The 21957-nt window shown below is 40.1% G+C and overlaps 2 protein-coding genes and 2 non-coding genes across 4 annotated transcripts; 3 read left to right on the top strand and 1 right to left on the bottom strand.

Moving 5' to 3' along the window:
* Positions 1-2073: 2073 nt before the first annotated feature.
* On the bottom strand, positions 2074-2146 carry trnaf-gaa (transfer RNA phenylalanine (anticodon GAA)). The gene has a single exon. It is a non-coding gene; the product is annotated as a tRNA-Phe (tRNA).
* Positions 2147-5139: 2993 nt separating this feature from the next.
* Positions 5140-8816, top strand: LOC131703119 (uncharacterized). Its single transcript, XM_059005984.1, has 12 exons — positions 5140-5272; positions 5353-5414; positions 5503-5592; positions 6049-6176; positions 6254-6397; positions 6511-6591; positions 7261-7431; positions 7538-7634; positions 7730-7950; positions 8026-8176; positions 8271-8479; positions 8595-8816. Exons 1-12 carry the CDS (start codon positions 5247-5249, stop codon positions 8814-8816), a joined length of 1602 nt encoding a protein of 533 aa, XP_058861967.1. The 5' UTR covers positions 5140-5246.
* Positions 8817-9065: 249 nt separating this feature from the next.
* Positions 9066-11701, top strand: LOC131702971 (zona pellucida sperm-binding protein 2-like). The gene is made up of 9 exons (XM_059005834.1): positions 9066-9181; positions 9306-9475; positions 10171-10223; positions 10298-10425; positions 10506-10695; positions 10784-10925; positions 11173-11266; positions 11370-11474; positions 11567-11701. Exons 1-9 carry the CDS (start codon positions 9127-9129, stop codon positions 11674-11676), a joined length of 1047 nt encoding a protein of 348 aa, XP_058861817.1. The 5' UTR covers positions 9066-9126; the 3' UTR covers positions 11677-11701.
* A 7585-nt stretch (positions 11702-19286) lies between these two features.
* On the top strand, positions 19287-19489 carry LOC131703504 (small nucleolar RNA U3). The gene has a single exon (XR_009309946.1). It is a non-coding gene; the product is annotated as a small nucleolar RNA U3 (small nucleolar RNA).
* The last annotated feature ends 2468 nt before the right edge of the window (positions 19490-21957 follow it).

The following is a 21957-nucleotide window of genomic DNA, read 5'->3' on the forward strand; positions in this document are numbered from 1 at the left end:
CATGGTCTTGTTGTACTAGTGCTCAAATATACACTCCCTTTTTTCTTTATATATTTACCCGAAACCTTGCTTAATATAATTTTAGGAAATGACATGTCAGCACTGTGCCTGCATCCAGAGCACGTCTGCCGATGAAAATAAAAATACGGCTAAAAACAAAACAGTATTCGGTTCAACAGAGACAGTCAGTAGCGTAAAAACAAACAAGCTAAATGCTCCGCGTCTGACTGTACAGTTTGACATTTGAATGTGCCGCCCCTGCTTGTTCTGCGATGCTAAGCCAATAGGCAGGGACAGGACGTTGAAAAGAATTGTGGGAAATGTTGTTTTAAGACCTTGAAATATACCTTTGCTTCTATGCCTGAGCCCACATTTCCCACAATTCTTTTCAACGTCCCGGGTAGATGTTTTTTCGAGGCAACTGATCAATGTCTGATTCTGTTCACATTGTATACAGTATTGCAACAAAATTACTTATTGATCATTGTCATATACCAATTGCTATTGTAAAATGCGTGCATCATAGCTATAACAATATTGAAATACATAATCTTACTTTTTTGGGTTGGCTTCAATCCCTTTCTTTTTTACACTATGTACAGTTAGGAGGCTGTGTGGTCCGGTGGTTAAACAAAAAAGTCTTGTATCCAGAAGGTCCCCGGTTCAAATCCCACCTCAAGCACTGACACATTGTGTGACCCTGAGCAAGCCACTTAACCTCCTTGTGCTCCGTCTTTCGGGTGAGACGTAGTTGTGAGTGACTCTGCAGCTGATGCATAGTTCACACACCCTAGTCTCTGTAAGTTGCCTTGGATAAAGGCGTCTGCTAAATAAACAAATAGTATGTGCGTAATAAACCCAATCGGGCCGTGATAATGACAACCCTAGGCTGTGCTGAAATAAATAATGTGGTTTTCTGCTGTAGTATGTGCAGCTTGGCAGGATGGCCGAGTAGTCTAAGGCGCCAGACTCAAAGACTCTGTATTTCCAAAGAATTGTGTTCTGGTCTCAAAGTGGAGGCGTGGGTTCAAATCCCACTTCTGACAGTTCAATTTTATTTTAAAGCATACCTTAAGTTTGTCATGTGATACAAAAGCAAATTTTGGCATTTTTGCATTGCCTGCCTCGTCAAACAAACTCGAGCCACAGCACACAGCGCTGCTGCATCGGGATACAGAGATGGATTTTAAAGCGACTGAATCAACGAGCTGAGACTACTTTTTGAAGAAATTGAAAACATGCCTCTAGTCGAAATATTTGCTATTTAGTTAATTAATTTATTTTTTGAATTTGCAAATCGCAGATTACATTGCCAACAATCTGAATTGCTCAAATCAAGCTGCGATGAAGCCTATGAGAATCGCTGGCATAATTCAGGGGGAATTAGCTCAAATGTTAGAGCGCTCGCTTAGCATGTGAGAAGTAGCGGGATCGATGCCCGCATTCTCCAAATAGTTTTAATGTATCTGCGTATTAAGTCCCAACGCATTATGGAGATACATACAGTGTGTCAATTCTTTGTAACAGAGACGTCCGCCCTACATCTGTATTTTAAAGCACAGTTCCTAATTTGTAATATTCCCCAGGCTGAAAAACTGCAGTGCGCCCTCCATCGTATGCCTTCCGAGAAGCACAAACTGAGTTTTTTTTATATTTTTTTTAGCAATGGAAGAGTTTGTGTTATTTGGGAATAAATATAAATGGTTTGAAATTTGCTTGCATTGGTTTGAATACATGTAATTGTGATTGCAGACTTTCCTGCCCAGTGTTGCTTTCTTCTTAGATGTGGTCTGTTTCGGCTTTCTGCTCCCTCGATCACGTTGTGCAGCATCTCCCGTATGCTTTGGTGGTTTAACAGGTTGGTCTCTGTGGTGCAATCCGTTAGCGCGTTCGGCTGTTAACTGAAAGTTTGGTGGTTCAAGCCCACCCAGGGACGATGCTTTTTGCATTTCTTAATCCCATTAGAAGATGGCACTGTAATATGTTATTATTTCCTCCAATTACACTGAAGAAGAAAATGTGTTCTGTTTTTTAGTTCAAAATAATACAAAACAGAAAAATATTCTGGCTGTTTGCCGAAACCCGGGATCGAACCAGGAACCTTTAGATCTTCAGTCTAACGCTCTCCCAGCTGAGCTATTTCGGCTTGACAAGCCTCCTTTCTCGAGATAACATTGTTTTTTTTAGAAAAGTTGTAATATAATTAAGTACATTTCTAAACAATCCGCTCGTAACATATATAATCTCAAAGAACTATAATTTATTTCAGCTCTTATGAAAGACAAGTATCCTTGCGCATTACATCATCCTTGATTGCGAAATGTAATATTAATTAATTCTGTATTTGTAATTAAGAAATGCAGCTACCTTATAATTATTTATGAAAGATTATAAAAATCAAACACTGCTACCATCTCCTGTGTGGAATTTCATAGAAAATTGCGCTAAAAATTTAGCAGCTTTATTCCTATAGTTTTAATGGTAATGCTGACAATCCTTTATCAAGTTCACTGTACCTGTGTATTTGCATGGTCCAGTATAAGAAGATACGATTTTTCTGGAGTTCTTGGTTGCTCAGTTCAGCACCAGTCATCAGAGCTGAAAAACAACAGCAATAGGTACCTGGTATGGTAACTGGACCACATATCATTTATATCAACTGACTGTTTTCCTCGAAATATTATAATGCCAGTATTTGATATGTGTATACTAGAACATTCATTATATAGCACCCAAGTTTAAATCACACCATCAGTTATAAAAATGCATTGTAATAGATAATGAAATTAGCACTGAAAGGGAGACCTATAAAGTAGTTATAATGTGAAGATCATTATTTTTATAAGCATTGATTCAAATTCGAACTTACATGGTTGAACCTTCTGGGGCGATACCAGCTTATAGATTACTTTGTATCAGTCAGGCTGAGTCTGCCATCAGCCTTTCTTCTAAACAAGGGTTCCATCTGAACCTGAAAAAAGAACATTTGTGACAAAATAGCAAGGTTGCAGTTAAACAAAAGACTTCAATTAAACAAATAGCCTAAACACAAAATAGTCACAATGGCCAAATAAAAGGTTTCTACACAAAACAACAAGAAATCAAAAAGGGGTTCACTGGGTGAAAACAAATAAACACTACTATACAATGACAAAAGGGACTTACTGTTGAAAAAGAGAGATTATTTTTTTTAAAAAGCATGGAGTATCCATGTTCACATTTTTTAAGTATTGCTTTCAAAACAAGATCATTTTTCAATGAAACTAAATTAGACTTAAAAACCTGAAGTTAAATACAGTACTATAACGTTCATGGATACATAATTAAAAATAAATGATAGAAAAACACAATGTATCCGATACTATCAATGTACAATGCACTATTCTGGTACTATAATGCAGTACCATCATGATAATATGATTGTCCTTTTTATTTCTAAGAAGTATCCTGGTATCTACAGTATAATGCAACACTACACCACGGTACTATATGGTACTATTTATTTTACCATGGTACGATTTCTGTTGTCCCGGATACAAGTATTACAGTAACATTATAACGGAGAAATGTATTAAATATAATTGCGCTTTGGATAAAACAGTCCCTCAAACAAGTTTCTAGCTGTTGTAAATATTACATTTTTTTAACACTCAGAACTGACACCTATTGTAAAAATGTCAATACGAACATATATTATTATTGCCATTTTTTTTAATTTTTGGTGACTATACGTACAGTACTAGTGACAATTAAAATAATACTGTAATAAAATTCTTCCCTTCAGATGATTGTATTTCGAAATAAACCAAAAGTCTTCACGATTCAATAATCTCCCGCCGTTGAGAACGCGCAGGATTCCTGGGAGTTCTACGAGATCTGATTGGATAATTCCGTCACTTCATTCGTGGTAGCTCTGCGAAATCTGATTGGCTCGCTCCTTGGTAGTGACACGGGCTATGATTGGTCAAAGCTACCAAGATATTCCCAAGATTGCAGATCGGGTGGGAGGGAGAGCTGGCCGGGCTGGGGAGCGCACAGAAATGCACAGCTGAACAGAACACACCCCCTCAGACATGTGCCGTCTATTCACGGGAACACACCACTGAACCAGTTAGTTCAGATGATCGCTGGATACACTATAAACAATGTGACAATTTCACAAATAAACCCGTTTGTGTTCAAACCTATGAGAGGTGGAATGTAACAAAAATGTGAACTTCAAAAGCCAGAGCGTCAAACATCAACGACAAAGTTCAACATTTGAATTGAAATAACAGCTGTCAAATAGACAAAGCACAACACTCGAAGATAAAATGCCAAATTGAAAATGCTCAACACACTAATTGAATGAATTATACATAAAATAATGAATGTAATTAAGCTCAAAAATTGAAATGGGAACTTGAAATCTTAAATAAATTGATTACAATTCAAATTTCCAGCACGCCATCCGATTTGTGTTTAGTCTGTTCTAAATCAATTCTGCGCGTTGTATTTCAGGTTAAGCGCTGTGCTTTCCATTTGTCACTTGGTCATTCTATTCCCCGGGACTGCCCCTTTCATGGCAAATCTGACATGCGAAAGAGATGCTTTGCACTGTTTCTTAAATCAAGTGGCCTCAAATAAATTGTTTACATTAATGTCTGCTTAGCCTACCTATCAGTCTGGTGAAATTGTAAAAATGTGTAATTGACTTGTGGATGTTCACATCAGAACTCGAGATGTCATTCTCGTCCCCTCACACTGGCGCAGGCAACACATCTGCCTGGATTCCTGCATGATATAAATGTGTTTCTTCATTTGCGCGGCCTGCTTTTTATTATTCATTGGGGTTTGTTTACTACATGCCTCCATAGCTGAGCCTTTAATCAGACAGTCCTTGTAGGTGACAGTCCAGTTTGATCTGCACGTACTTCTGCCAAACTTCAATTCAAAGTACAATCTTCTAAATGGGTTGTAATATAATTTAAAAAGTATTATTATTATTATTATTATTATTATTATTATTATTATTATTATTATTATTATTATTATCAGTTTTAATTAACGTACTGATTGCAAATTAGAGGACTAATATGAAAGAGGTGCGTGCATCAATTGCAGCTAATTAGATCCCATTAGCACCTGAACCTCTTTATAACCCCATTGCACTCTAAGGAACCCCAAACTCAGCTACTGACGGGTTTGTTTTTATTATTGTTTCTTTATAACGGTGAAAGTTCACGGTCGGGGCTGCCTTGGATTTAATGATGCCGTGTTGTCTTAGATTTGGGTAATTGTTGATCTTTTCTCTACTTTAGAAACGTTCATTTTATTGTGTGTTTCTCACTTGCGTTTTTTTTTCCAATGCAGAATAACATTGCTATTAGCAGTGTTAGTCACAGAAGTTTGGACGCAAGTTTGTGCCCCTCTAGGTACGATAACGGTCGCTTCAGCACAACAGCTTTCAGCTTCCTGTTTATTTGCCGGTTGTGTGTTTTCAAGTATCGTTGTCTTCTACAGGCTCGGTGAGGACAGAATGTCAAGGGAGTGTTATGATGATGATGTTGGAGAAGTCTTTTGTTGGAAAGTATTTTCGCATCAATGTGATTGGTGAGTGATCATTTTTCTTGAATGGAAAGCTTTTGATGTACAAAGCCTGTTGACTCGTAATGTAATAACCTGAATTAAATACAGAGCACTCCTGCGCTGTATGACAGCAACCAGGCTTTGTTTTTTTTAGGATGCAGGGTATGAAAGGCTCTTGCCTTAGTTTTAGAAGCATGTTGCTGATCTCACTAAGTAGACCTGTGCTGCTACAGCCTTAGTCAGATTTGTTGACTGCAAGTGCGCAGAAATAGACATCATTTACACTAAACCCACTGTTCCAAATGGGCGTATAATTCTACTTGTATGAATCGTTTTTATAAAATTGCATTTAGTAGATGGAATAGTTATGACAATTTCAATAAGTAGATGGAACGGGGCGGTGGGGGTGTTCACTTTGTTATATCTCTACCTTGCTTGATCACGTGTACAGTTTAAGGCCAACTGAATTTTTTCCCATAGACAATAAGGGGGTGCTTGTATCCCTCTCTCCAAGACTGGCTGCACAGTGTGGATATAGCTTAACCGTTGACTTCTTGGGAAATGCCAAGTTCCTTGCTTCTGTGCTGAGCTGCTTTGTTCAGAACACAGTGAGTCATCATTTTATTTCTTGTAAACCTGTTTCTAATGGTGACATGCTGGGACTAACTTTAGCCTTTGTTTCCAGAATGAGACGTACAAGCTGACAGTACAAATCAGTGTCTTCTCAAACAGTGCTATGACTTCAGCTTCCTCCTATGTTCAGAGCATGACATGCCACTATTCTCCATGGGCAGAGAGGGAGATTCTGTGTGAAAGAAACTACATGGAGGTAAGGGCTGTCGGGATGTGATAATGCTGTTCAGTATAACTTGTTGGGTTGTGTGGGTATTTAATTGTCACTGCAGAAGTACTTCACTCATGACTAATGTGAATTCTCTTTAGGTTTCTGTGAGAAGAGGGGTGCCACTCATTGAGCCAAACTTTGTTCAAGATGATCCTGATTGGTCCCTTGCGTACCCAGAGGTAGAATCATGTGACTTTGCATTTTCTTCATTCATGTCCCCTTGGTCTTGCCTATTGAAGTTTACTCTACTGTCTCGTCTAGAGGAAGCAAAATCTAACGGCCCCCTTAACTTTAACCTGTCTCCCAAGAGGGTGGCCATATTGGAATTGTGTGACATTTAAGGCATTGGCTTTGCATACATGTATTCTGTGATTGCTTTGATAGAAATTGATTGGAGAAATTAACCCTTTCTTGTTGGTGTAAGCCTTGTATTTCAACCACTGAGGTAGTGGCTTCATATGTGCAGGGTTATAAACCCTTCATGCTAAATGTGTCCTGATTTACCTTTTTGAGGACTGCTGCATAGGTGCAATTTCAGGTATTGTCCTAAAGTTTGGTACACTGATGTATTAAGGTGCAGTACAAATGAATGGCTGTAAACTCTGCCTGTATCGGATCCAGACAACATGTTTTCACATAGGCTTTTGTACGCAGTTGTATTTGAGGATTTACTTTGTTCTATTAGAGATGCCCGGTGAACATAGAACAGTTTGAGTGATACATTGTTAAACTTTCACCTTTCAGTTTTAGTTCCTGTTTATTAAACAAGCCATTTGTGACAAATCCTTTAGACTGGGGATGCTTTGTGTTCAAACTCCTTATTCTAATGAGGTTTTTTTCTTTGCTAGGCAACTGCTGCTGACAACAGCATCTGGAAAATTGTGTTCCATCTCTCAGCAAATAGAAAGACAACTATGACTGTTGCTCAGGCCATGACAAATGGCTATGGCATAAACACTACACCAACTCGAATTCTGGTTAGAGCTGCATACAACTCCACAGAAAGCCAGCCTCAGGTGGTAAGTAGTCTAGGCTTCATTGTTGTCTAGTACAGTATATCCAGACTATGAAGGTAGATTTAATCTTGCTTTTGTTTTAGTAAAAGTTCCCCCTCCCCTCCAACAGATCCAAACTGTACCAATGGCTGTGCTAAGATCAACCACCTTTTATAAGCAAAGATGGATGGTCATGATGGTGGACACTGCAGTTACATGTCCTACTGGTGAGTAAGTTTATGGAGGGCAACGGTGCTCAAGAACTATTCTAGGTTTAAGTATGAATTTTCTATACCAAGTCTATGGTGTTCTTTTCTGTCAGATGGAACAGCCTTCACAGAACAGATGATTACATGGAATGTTCCCCGTGTTCTGCCTCCTCTTGTTCCGACACCACAAATTACTACCCTTGATGTCCAAATGGGAGTTGATGGCCGCAAGCTTGACCCTGCAACGATTCATAGTAGAGATTATAAACTGGATGTCAGTCCCCAGCTAATCACTGTAAAAATTCCTGTGGGAGCTGTTGGTGGATATTACAAGGTATGTAGAAGTTCAACATCTTCTAAATCCTTCTCATTTTAAAGCTTTCTTCCTAAGATGCTTCTGTGCTTTCAGAGCCATGTATTGGACAACACCTATGTGATCTCTTATTCTATTGAACCAATGCTGGAGCATACCTGGCAAGATGGGCCTGAGAAGACCAAGTACACAGTACTTCATCCAATAACCACTCCTTTCATGCCTCGGCCACCAGTTGTCACAAACCGTATGTAGAACCGGTCCACATGCAGTAAATCAAAGGGATTTGTTGCAGTGCTCCACTTCATATCCTTCATTTTAACTGCATGTTTTAATTTCAGACACTGTTCCTAAAGCCAGAGTGTTCAATGTGACCCTGGGGACATTCCTGCCTGATGTGGAGCTGGTCAAAATTATAGTTGGACCAGAGACGTTAACTGTGCCAGAAGCCAACCTAAAAGGTTATAATGTCCAGGAGCATGTCTTTCCCAATGGATCCAAGACCTACACTCTCCAGGTGCCATTTGAGGACCCCAATGTGAAGCAAAAGGTAACATCCCACCTGTTAAACCATCCTATTGCCCTTTGAAAACACTTGCTTCCTGTGGACGTTTTGCTTGCTGTTTGACTTTGGGTTTAATACTACAAACCCTTTCTCTTTTCAGGTAACTCCTCCAGACACCAGAACCTACATTCTGCCCCTGACCTACTTGCTGAAAATAGTGCCAGAGAATACACCCTTTACTCATCCTGCTGTAGTCGAAGCCATTCTCAAAGACATCAGTAAGTGCCTGACTGTGGTCTACAACTACCTTTTTCTAACCAATCCAGTCCATTGCCGTGACAATTCCTTTTGCAGTTCCACCTACAGTAACTGGCTACTGTGATGGTGCTGCATTCTATACCATGGTAACATATGGCAACATGGGTCGCAACTGGATTCCTTTTGTGGGCTCAAGAGAACTTGGTGGAAGTCTGCTTGCCCTGTACAAGTATAATGCCAACTCTACCAATTTCTGGATGACTGTCCCATACAATTCAGTTGATGCCACATATGAAGTAAGTGATGGAACTTTAAAATGTGTGTTAGCTGTTTTGGGTTCAACACATTACTGACCTGATGTATTGTCTCTGTAGGTGATCAGTTCTTCAGGCATCAGAAGCAGGCTTGACTTGACCTTGAAGGATATTGGGACCATGGTTGTGGTGGCTGACTTCTCCCTGTCCTGCAGTTTCCCTACAAAGATGATTGGTAACTCTCCTGCGAACAAAGCATTCTTTAGAATAGCTGCTTTTGAGATTGGAAAAAGGCTGCATGAAGTGGTATTGAAGCTATAATCTGTTTCCTTAACCTGGTTCCAAATGCTGTGTTTCAGATTGCTTCACCAATGGAACTATGGCAGCTCTTGCTGTGAAAGTGGAATCTGTCCCCACCTTGTCTCCAAGTCAACTAACTCTGAGGGATCCGAGTTGCCGGCCTCTTCAGTCTGATGCTATCAATGCGGTTTTCTACTTCAATGTCAACTCCTGTGGCACAACTAGAAGGGTTAGTATTGACACATTTAAAACCATATTATGAGGAGGTTCAACATATTGACAAGGTGGCCCCAACACCCCTGGATCAGTCTGGGGAGCCATGGTGACCTGTGTTTCTATCCGCTGAATTACTTGCATGAATTGTGGACATCTGAAGGATGCCACCTTTGTATTGAACTGCTTGTCCAGTTGACAAAGGCGTTGTGACACATGACTCTTGGTTATGGCATTGCATGTGCTGCCTAGAGACCTTTGGGTCAATAGCGGTGAACTGGAAAGAGCGTACTTACTGGGGATGATCCCGTGGTGAGGCCGGGACTAAACTAATACATGAGTTGATACCAACTGCAGCTCAAGAGTCACCAGCTGTGTATTCAAATGTGTATTTGCAACAAATCCAAAATAACTGCTGTTGCCCTCCTAGAGTTTACTAAAACAATACCATATTAGTCTAGCAGTTTCTGTAGACAGGCTTGAGGTATCATACTAACTGTAACAATCATGAGGTCCCAAAAAAGTGTTCAATTATGAAATTGCAATATTCATAACCAACGCTTTTTATTTTTAAATTGTGAAATTGGTACTAGGTTAGTACACAGCTGGGGATGATCCAGAGTACCATATTAGCTAGTCTGCAACTTGGTATGCAGCTCCATACTAAATCTACAAGTTCATTGCAACCTGGGTCTTTGATTTCTCTTTCAGTTTGACAACAACCTCCTGACTTATGAGAATGAAGTGCTGTTCACATCTTACCGGTAAGGATTGCAATCAAAGTGAGTATCCTTGTGGTTGATGCTGAAACTCTGCTAACCCCATCTCTTCTTTCCAGGTTGAGAGTTGCCTGTCACTATCTGGTCAATGACAGCAAGGTAGTACAGTTCTTGTACCAGAATAATCCTGCACCTGTAGTCCAGCCTGGCTTGGGTGACCTTGCGGTCATCATGCAGCTTGCATTGGGTAGGACTTGGCAATTGAAATAATATAGATGCTCTAGTAGCGTGTTTCCACCTATAAAATTCTCCCTTGCATCTCTGCAGATTCAACCTACAACGACTTCTATGGAGCTCAGGATTACCCTGTTGTGAAGTACTTGCGAACACCCTTGTATTTTGAGGTAGAGCTCCTGTACAGCAGGGATTCACAGGTTGAATTGTTTTTGGAGAACTGCTGGGCAACCTATTCTGCTGACAGGAATAGCTCTCCAAAGTGGGATGTTGTTGTGGACAGGTAAGATGCTGGAATATGATATTGCTGCTACAAAACCTATGAATTGGAGTTGTGGCTGATGTGCTCCTGACCTACTTTCTCTTTCTAGCTGTGAGAACTCTGCAGATGAGTACTTGACCATCTTTCACCCAGTCTCCAGCAATGCAAGAGTGCTGTTCCCTTCCCATCTGAAGAGGTTTGAAGTGAAAATGTTTTCCTTCACAAGCGGCCGGGATGCACTGAAAGGACAGGTAAAGTGGAGTGTTGATATGGGGATCTTGTACCACAATGCTTGGTTTGGATTGCTTTGCAAGCAGCAAATGGTCACTGTGCTCACATCTTTAGTGAGTTGGAATGAAAACCTATAACTGCACATTTGCAAGAAACACTTACTATGATGCAATATATTTGTTTTTCAATTCAGTAATCCTCATTGGATGATGGTCCTGCCTGATCTATTGATGCTTGTTTTACTTGACAAGGTGTGCTGTCTTTCAGATTTACTTCCACTGCAGTGTTGTGATATGTGATTCAAACCAGCCATCAGACAGCCTCTGTAGCAGACGGTGCATTCCAGGGAAACAGAGGCTTGGTAAGAGCTCTGCTTGAGAGGGGGGGGGGGGGGGGGGGGACGGACGACATTTTGCATGCATTTTTGTTCATTTGTTTTGATGGACTCCTAATTCCTCCTGTAGGTCGCAGTGCTGAAGGGATGGATGGTGGTGCAGTAAAGGCATTGGTGTCTTCTGGCCCAATTGAGCTGAAGAGAGATGGATCCCTTCACTTTATGCCTAGAAGCGGTAATATGCATGATGTGAACACAATTGCAGTTCAAGTGAAATATATAACTATCTCTTTATATTCCACTAACTATTTCTTTCTTCTCTTGCAGGCCAATTCAATGTGTGGTCCCTTCTGGGAGCTGCAATGGGTGTGTGTCCAGTGGTTGTCTTTGTAGCTGGAGTTGTATATTTTTGGAAAATGCCCAAACGTGTGTATTGATAAATAAAAATCTTGCTTTTAAAGACTTTTTTGGATTGTGTGTTGTTTTTATTTTTTTGGTGGGTGCTTGACTAATTCTACATAGATTATATATTGGTGAGTGTCGGAATGGCCATGTTAATGGGATTCTCTCCTCTTACTGCATTGAATGCTTTGCTTGTTTCCTGATCAGGCCATTCTCAATATGGTGTGTTATTCAAGGACCCTTCATTAATTCACTGAGTGAACCTGGGGGCAAAGACTTTCCTTCTCCATTGAGTTGTAACCCTCTTTTTATGTTCCTTTTTGCTTTGACATGCTGCTTTCAGTATGCAAGTTTAGGGTGAAATTATCAACACTCCTTTATATATGTATATATATATATATATATATATAAACCTTGTTCTAGCATCACAAAAAGTGTGTAGATTTATATGGTCTGATTGCTTGGTTTTTTTTTTTTTTGTTATGAATACAAGTTTGTATTCATTTTGTTCACTGAGATTAATACGTCTTTTACTGAAAGTGGTCCCTGGTGAGAGCTCCAAGTAAGGTATTAGTTTAACTTCTTCAGTTTTAACACTATAGAAATGAGGTTGTGTTTTTTTTTGTTTGTTTTTTTTAAGTAATTTGAGTTACTGGTTAAACAAACCACTACTTGGCAACATGTTCTCTTCATGTTTGTTTTGACTGTGGTTTATATTGTCTGTTACTGGATAAACTCATTTTACGAAACACGTTCCGTAACAAACCGGTACACCCGATGCGGGGAATCTTTAGATCCGCGCACCAGTCTGAACCAGAAGTTCCATTCTTTGAGCTTTAACATATCTATGAGAGAGCTGAGATATTGGAACTGAATTCACTACACCCGCTGGCAACCCCTTGTGTAATGTGTTTATACTATATAGAGGACACTGAGTTTGATGCAAAACTCGAGCAGCCACATTCATATTATTAAACCTGCTATCAGACTCTCCGGCGCCATCACTCTGAGTGCTCTTTGAAACAGACTGGGTTTGTATTTATATTCATGTTGGGTTAATCAGAGATGATTATCGGCGGCCCGTCTGTAGTACTACCGGAGATTTTAATTGCACAGTTTGTACCGCTCTGTGCAGCGCCGTACCGTTTGTAACACGGTACGTGAACTGCATTCTGCTAAACAAAACATCACAGCAGCAGCAGCAGCGCCATCTACTGGACAAAACCCAGACATACACGTTGAAACAATGATCCACTTCAATATCTACAAAGCCTAAACAAGAAACTATTAGCAAAGCCCCGAAAAAGAAAATATTATACAAAACAGTTTAAAATCAAATATTTAATTGTTAATCTAACCATTTTTAGTTACTGTAGAACTACTTCTCTCAGTGAATTATTAAAATAAGGTTTAAAGTCTTCATTTGTCAACAACACCACACTCCTAGACCCATTTAATAATAGCAATAATACACTCCAGGGTCTGTGTGTTATCATGAGATATATCACCACTTCCTGGGCGGTTCAAGAACTCGACTTCGTCTAGTGTCTCCCAACGCACCCAAGGCATGGTGATATTACCTCATGATAACACACACACCCTGTCGTGTATTACTGCTTCATTAATGTAGTCATTAGGTTTATATGTCACATTCCATTGTTGTCAATGTATTGATTTAGATATTCGGGTTGGATACCTCGGAAGCCAGCGGAACTCCAGCGTTTCTCCGACAACCACTGATAACCCCTCCCGTGATGATCGACGCTGCCATGACAACCCATGACATCACCCGCACACGTTAGAACACGTCGAGTCATTTTTTGTAGCACAGTATTAACGTGTTATTGTTTTCACAAAATAACATCAATAAGATTATCAGATCACCTGCTAGTGTGTACTAAACACAACCTCAAATATCAGTGAATTGATACAGAGACAAGCCGTGGCACCAGCAAGAGGTTAAAATGAAATTAATAAATAAATTACGACATGAAACAGAAATACATGTGGGTGTATTTTAATCAAAAATCCATGATCCATAATTCTGATTATAATCCCACAGCTAATTATTTACAAATTATCAATTTCTATGTTTCTCTGAGTGCTAATGTGGTGTACATATTAATGGATTTTAGAAATCATCTATACTAGTCTGCCCCTCAAACAGTTTTAAATATAATTTAGATTTAAATGGCAGGTAGTATATCAATCAATTTCTAAAACAGGTCGCATTTTGTAATTTAAATAGGCCTACGTATGAGCTACCAAAACATATTTTTGTTTCATGTCGTTATTAATGTATTTACTTATTTATCTGGTTAAACTTGAATCCAGCCTTACATTTTAACTTCTTGAAGTTACCACAGCATGTCTGTGTATGAATTACTGAAGAGTAATATTTGTGATTTGATTACTCTAGCAGATGAACTGATAATGTATGGGTGTTATTTTGTGAAAACAAGACAATATTAAAAAAGAAATACTACAACATTAAATAAATAAATAAATTATACACCAAACTGTAGAACATTTGTTTAGTCTTAATATCATAACAAATATGCATATTATAAATATGCACTTCTTTTAATTTGTTGGAAAACGGTCTGGAACTGAAGTAAAGTATATTTTTTTTAATACTGTGCTATTTGAGTATTTAAAATATGGTTATCTTCAAAATTAAAATGCCAGCAACTGTGTGTTAATTTAACGAAGCGCCTAACGCCGCTCGGAACGTTCGCATTTTTAAATCCTAACGGTCTCTGCTCAGCTGAATGGAATGTTCACGAGCCGGTTGCCTAGCAGCGTCTCCCCCTCCTTCTCTGCCCCGCCCTCTCGCCCTCTCTCGTTGCTCCAGCTAGGAGTTCAAATTTATCTTCATTATTAGCGCAACTCTTTACTAACTTTTACAAATTAGCTTATTGGAGGCTTCGTGTTTTCAAGATGGTTCTGGTGCAGTCCGGGCAGACTGACTGGAGCATCATTACAGTATAGCACACTGCTCTTTTTAATGCTAAATATGTATCTGGTATTCTAAGTATTATCTACAATTAATAATTCAGCTATATTCATATTCAGAATGTAATACAGTATTAAGACAGGCTCCAGTATTATAAATAAATAAACACGCTTTAAGAGAAACAGCAGTGATGTTTATTGTCCATTCACATACATTCTCTATATGTTTCTACATTGTGGTTGCACAGGGACAAGGGTCTCAGTGATGTTTAAAAAAAATACTAGAGCCTACAATTAACCAATATAGAAAGGAAGGGGGGAGAAATGTATTGCCTGTGTGCAGTACCTTACACTTTTCTCTATTAAATGTCATTTGCCATGTGTCTGTCCAGTTCTGAATGCTGTCTAGATCATTTTGAATGACCTTTGCTGCTGCATCCAGGGCGACTTATAGTCGTAAACCAAAATACATTTCAAGAATCACAGTACAGTATTAATACAATTAAGAGCAAGATAAATACAATGACTTTGGTTCAAGCAAGTACAAGTATGACAAAATACAATTCAATAACGAAGCAGATAACAGTGTCAGTGATAGTTACATCAGGATATAATTAAATACAAAATACTATAGTTTAAATAACACTTGACAGATTAGAGTACTCTCAAGTACAGGATTAGATGTAGTAAAATAGGGGGCAGATAAGAGCAAGTAAAGCACATTTAAGGAAGAGTGATAAGTGTCCAGAGGGAAAAACAGAGGAGTTCTACAGGTGCTGTCTGAAGAGGTGAGTCTTGAGGAGGCACCGGAAGGTGGTCAGGGACTGGGCAGTCCTGACATCTGTAGGAAGGTCATTCCACCACTGCAGGGCGAGGGTGGAGAAGGAGCGAGTTATGGAGGCAGGGGAGTGTAGAGGAGGTAGAGCCAGTCATCTAGTGCAGGAGGAGCGGAGAGGTCGAGTGGAGGTGTAGGGAGAGATGAGGGTCTGGAGGTAGCTGGGTGCAGTCTGGTCAAGGCATCTGTAGGCTAGTACAAGAGTCTTGAACTGGATGCGAGCGGTGATTGGGAGCCACTGGAGTGAGCGGAGCAGTGGGGTTGCGTAGGAGAAGCGAGGCAGAGAGAACACCAGGTGAGCAGCAGAGTTTTGGATGAGCTGGAGCGGACAGGTGGCGGACGCAGGGAGGCCAGCCAGGAGGGAGTTGCAGTAGTCTAGACGGGAGAGTACCAGGGCCTGGACCAGGAGCTGGGTGGCGTAGTTGGTGAGGAAGGGTCGGATTCTTCATATGTTGCTCAGGAAGAATCGGCAAGTGAGTGTCTGTGGCAATGTGCCCTGCCCCTGTGTGCATTTGTGTGTTATATGTTGTATGTTGCATGCGTGTGTTAATGTTGGTGTATAGTCATTGGTACACGAGATATAAACGGGTCTGTGTTTCACGTGTGATTTTAAAAGGTAGATTTGTATTTAGGCACGAGGAGGGCACAAATCACTTCACGTGCTGGTTAAATGTAATATGTGAGCACGGGGTTGCACAGAATTAATTCACGTGCTGGGATTCAAGTGAAAAATTAATTAGTAATTCAATCCCAGCACAACAGTATATATAGAGACACGTACCATTCACTCAGGGTTGGGTGTTCGAGAGTGGAGAACGGGTGAGAGAGAGAAGGAGAATAACTTTAAAATATCAATTGCTATTACGTGCTGGTAGGACCAGCACAATACTTGTTTATTTAAAACTCACCGTGTTTGTTTGTGTGTCTGTCCGTGCACTGTATAGTCCGTTTTGTTTGTCTCTTTATTTTGGCGTGAAGTGCCTTGTCCTGTTTTGTGTTCAAACCTTTTATTACTTGGTAAGTGCAGTTGGAGAGTTAGGGGAGAACCAGGCCAGAACAGTGCCAGAGATTCCCAGGTCAGCGAGAGAGGATAGTAGAATTGAGTGATCGACAGTGTCAAAGGCAGCAGAGAGGTCGAGGAGAATTAGGACAGAAGACAGAGAGGCAGCTAAGGCAGAGTTTAGTGAGTTGGTGACAGACAGGAGGGCGGTTTCAGTGGAGTGAGCAGAGCGGAAGCCAGATTGGAGAGGGTTGAGCAGAGAGTGGCTGGACAGGAAAGCAGAGAGCTGGCGGTGTACAGCCCGCTCGAGGGTTTTGGAGAGGAAGGGTAGGAGGGAGACAGGATGGTAGCTCTGGAGGGAGGTGGGGTCGAGGGTGTTTTTTAAGGAGGGGAGTGATAGGGGGTTGTTTGAAGGCAAGTGAGGAGAGGTTGGAGTGGACCGAAAAGAGTAAGGAGGGTGAGAGGAGAATACCAGTCCCACCTCCCTGTCCAGGGAGACGCGGGGTATGGGACAGGACGTAGAGAGAGGACAGGGCAGCAGGAGTTACAGTGTTATCAGGGGACAGCCAGGTTTCAGTGAGAGCAAGGAAATCGAGAGAGAGGTGGGAGGCAAAGGCAGAGATGAAATCAGCTTTGTTAGCAGAAGAGTGACAGTTCCAGAGTGCACCAGAGAGTGTGCGGGAGGGGGGAGAGGCAGCGGGATGAGGTTAGAGGGGTTGGAGGAGCAGCAGTGGAGAGAGGGCAGAGGACGAGGACGAGAGGACAGAACAGGGAATTGAGAGACAGTCATAGCAGGACAGGTAAGACAAATAGGCACAGTGGGAGCGGTGCGGTGGAGGGTACAGACCTGACTAGTAGATGGCATCATCCAGAGCGCTGTTAGGTTAGGATCTATTCGAACAGCGTCTCGAGGCAGGCCTCCCCTCGCTGGACTCCCACAGCTAGACTCCCGGCTCTTTTGTTGAGGCTCTTCTGTTTGCTGGCGCTTCGTGCTGGCCACGGAAATAGCCTTCCTGATTAATATAACAGCTGGGTGGGAAAAGAACAGCTAAACAGTGTGGAAACCAAACAAATAGCAAATCAACTTCTAAAATGGTATTGAGTGCTGACAAGAGTTTGGTATCAGCTGTTGATTTCCTTGAAACAATCTTTTATAGTAAAGTAAACACATTTATTCATTTTAAAAATAAGTAAAAATCAAACTGTCAGAAGTGGGATTTAAACCCACATCTCCATTTGGATATCAGAACACACAATTCTTTGGAAACACAGAGTTCTTGAGTCTGACGCCTTAGACAACTCGGCCATTACAGTAAAAATCTGCACTATTTATTTCAGCACAGACTAGGGTTGTCTATTGTATCAAGGCCCGATTGGGTTTATTACGCACATACCAACTGTTGCTCCATGAAAGATGTAATGACAATTGTAAAAAAAGAAACGGATTGAAGCCAACCCAAAAAAGTAAGATTATTTATTTCAGTATCGTTATAGCTATAAACGATGCATGCATTTTACAATAGCAATTGCTATTTGACAATGACCAATAAGTAATTTTGTTGCAATACTGTATACAATGTGAACAGAATCAGACATTGCTCCGTTGCCTCGAAGAAACATCTTCAATTTGTATTTAAAAAGGATGCCCACCATGGAGCTCGAACCCACGACCCTGAGATTAAGAGTCTCATGCTTTACCAACTGAGCTAGCCGGGCTGACTTTCACTGTAACCAACTGAGCTATTAATTTGTCATCTTATTTGAGAAAATACTTAACGACAGAACCAAAGATTCCAAATATAATCCACTGGACGTCACCAGAAACAGCTTTGATGAGACAAAGTCGTATGACACGAACCCTAAGAATGTTATTCCAGATTCATTGTCGCTTAGAAACAAGAGGATTTAAAATGTGAGTGTATGTGAATAGTCAAATACATTTGCATCATTCTGTATATATATATATATATATATATATATATATATATATATATATATATATTTCAAGTAACTGTAGATTTATTATCATAATGAAAACACATTACACACTTTAGTTCTGTAACAAAATGACAATAACAAAGACGTTCCCTTACCGGGAGTCGATACCGGGCCGCCTGGGTGTTAACCAGGAATCCTAACCACTAGACCATATAGGAAGCTATGTAGCAAAATCATGGACATAGAACAATAGTTAGTATACAGTACAATGATTGGTAAAAGGGAACCACAAAAACATATTTAATTACAAACACGTTACAAATGAAAGCAAACTTCAAACCATTTATATTTATTATCAATTAACACAAACACTTCAATTGCTAAAAAAAATCTCCCTTTGTGCTTCTCGGAAGGCATACGATGGAGGGCGCACTGCAGTTTTCAGTCGGGGGAATATTACAAATTAGGAGACTGTGCTTTAAAATACACATGTAGGGCGGGCGTCTCTGTTACAAAGAATTGTTACACTTTGTATTTATCTCCATAATGTGTTGGGACTAAATACGCAGATACATTAAAACTATTTGGAGAATGTGGGCATCGATCCCGCTACTTCTCGCTAAGCGAGCGCTCTATCATTTGAGCTAATTCCCCTTGAATGGGGCCACTGATTCTCATAGGCTACATCACAGATTGATATGAATTCAGATTGTCCTATAGATTTTTTTTTTTTTATTGGCAATGCAAAAATGCCAAAACTTGCTTTTGTATCTCATGACAAACTTAAGGTATGCTTTAACGACTTGGCTGTCTCAAGTTAGTTTGTATTGTTAATGGAACACCTCGTTGTTGCCCAGTCATTGTATCATATGAAGTAGAGCTTGCCAGCTGGGGGCGACGGTCTGCCAATAAAAGAGAAGACTATTTGCAAGGATCATTTCTAGAGTGAAACATGTTTTGAAGGGATTGGTCTCGGTATCCACCAGGAGGAATGGGAGTGTTTTCTTCTCAGCACCAAGCTGACAATGAGTGTTGTTTTTGGGCACCTGCTCGCTGCTAGTGATGACACTTCAATCTTCAATCGGGGGTTGTTGAAGGAAGGGGACACATTTTGAGTGCGTATCTCATACTGGTAGAAACGCAGAAAATCAGAAACCATCAAGCCTACAATTGTTCAGTTGTTTAAATAAATAAGCAAATTTCAAATTGATCAATGCTAATGTTAAAACAATTTAAGATCACTTTAAATAGGCCTTGACTGATATAAAAAATATAGTAATGTGATTTGCACTACGCAGGACTAGATGAGCTTAAATAAAGACATTACATTTGAAAATAACCTGTGCTTATCCCCACTTACAAGGAGGAGTGGCATCTGTTTCTTTATTAATGAACCAAAGATAAAGACGTTACAAATGAGAGAAGAGTGCCATCTAGTGGAGAAAGAAAAAGCACAATGGCAATAGACACGTTCTGCAGTATAGCCTATGGGAGTTCTGTTACAGGCGAATCTCTCCATCTCAATATTGATCCAGGTCCATTTCGTTGTTCGAGGTGATCTTGGTGCAAACAGAACGAAGATCACGTGTCGTGTCATTGAGATCTCTCTATCTCACTTAAACAGACGGCTGCGTTTCTCAAGATGCTCCAGCAAGCGCTGCTGCTTGCAAATGGAGAGCATGTAAACAAACTGGACAACTAAACTTAAAAGTAACAATTGTAAGTCGCCCTGGATAAGGGCGTCTGCTAAGAAATAAATAATAATAATAATAATAATAATAATAATAATAATAATAATAACAACAACTAACATTATCAATCAGTTATTTTTTTTAAATCAAGGTTTATAAATACAGATAGTTGGGCGGTGTATTTCACTGGGTTAATAAAAAACAAACATAATATATGAATGTAAACAATGAAATTTAAACCTGCCTCGGTTCTACTCTCAATTTAGAACAATGCACAACCAAACCTTTGAATTGCAAAGTACAACAGAATGCATGCCAGTGGAGGCAGCGATATACATGAAATAAATGAGATACCAACAAAAACATATTGTTCAATAATTAAGAACGCTTATTATAACTCAAATGTAATGTTTCTTGTAATATTCGCAGTTTTGTCGAAACAATCCATATTTAATTTTTCCCGCCGAAATTAAACAGATTCGAATCGATTTTTACAAGAAAAATAAAATTCATAAAACCCGAAAAACATTTAAATTTATGAAACTAAAACTACATGTATTCCCAATTAAATACGTAAGTCTCCTTACCTTAAACATTTCCATTTTAAAATGTGCAGAGAACTGAAATGAGAATTGTACTCTTTTTGCGGTATTTGGGTGGCTCTCAGAAGAGCCTTTGTGTTGTAAAGACGGAGCAGGGACGGTCTCGGTTTACTTGGAGCTGGTGTACTTGGTGACGGCCTTGGTGCCCTCAGACACGGCGTGCTTGGCCAGCTCTCCGGGCAGCAGGAGGCGCACGGCTGTCTGGATCTCCCGGGAAGTGATGGTGGAGCGCTTGTTGTAGTGAGCCAGGCGGCACGATTCGCCGGCGATGCGCTCGAAAATGTCGTTGACGAACGAATTCATGATGCCCATCGCCTTGGAAGAGATGCCGGTGTCGGGGTGGACCTGCTTCAGCACTTTGTACACGTAGATGGCGTAGCTCTCCTTCCTGGTCTTTCTGCGCTTCTTCCCTCCCTTAGGCTGGGTCTTGGCAACAGCCTTCTTGGAGCCTTTCTTCGGCGCGGGTGCAGCTTTCGGTTCTGGCATTTTCCTTCTCTGATGCTTTTTGAAAGATGAATGAGTAACCAGCCCCCAGAGCCCCAGTATTTATACAGTATGTATGCAAATTATTACCAAACAACCCTTTAGAGTGAGAATATTGACCTGGTAACCTAGCAACGCCCCCGGGCGACGGAGTACTTCGATGTGATTGGTTGTTCACTGGAAACGCAACAGAGGGGGTGGTGACTTTGCCGCGAGCTGAGATCTTTTTTTTTCTCTCTCTCTCGAGTTCAGGTTTGAATTCGGCGCCTTTTTTTCTTGAGCGGTTAGTTTAGGTCTTTTGTTTTTCATTTATTAAATACATGAAGAACTCAGTATACAGCAATACTGAAATCAACACCCGATGCGTCTTGAATATAGAAATATAAATAATCAAACCCACGCCACTTTGTGTGCTCATTAAACACGTTAAATGTAGAAACACACGATCAATGCTGATGCTTTTCGATTTCTTCCTCATCCCAGAGTCCCGATTGTTTCACAGCAGCTTGAATGGCGAAACTTCAACTCAAATTCAGAAAAGACGACATCGTGGAGCTCAAAGCTGAATCAGGATCTACTGCTTTTAATTTATTATACTGATTACAAAATGTAGTGAAAATAAAATTAAATTTTTTTTTTTTTTTTTTAAGTGTTTTATTTCTTATCTGACTTTAATTCTGTACGGAATCGGATAAAACCGAGCTCGTATTTTCTCATTATTACTGAAAATGTTCACTTTTTAAAATACAATTCCATTCAATTAATTGATTTATTAACTGAAATGCTTATTTTAATGTTATTTTTTTCTGGAT

Source organism: Acipenser ruthenus, chromosome 32 (assembly GCF_902713425.1).
Source record: "Acipenser ruthenus chromosome 32, fAciRut3.2 maternal haplotype, whole genome shotgun sequence".
In the NCBI taxonomy this organism is placed as follows: domain Eukaryota; kingdom Metazoa; phylum Chordata; class Actinopteri; order Acipenseriformes; family Acipenseridae; genus Acipenser; species Acipenser ruthenus.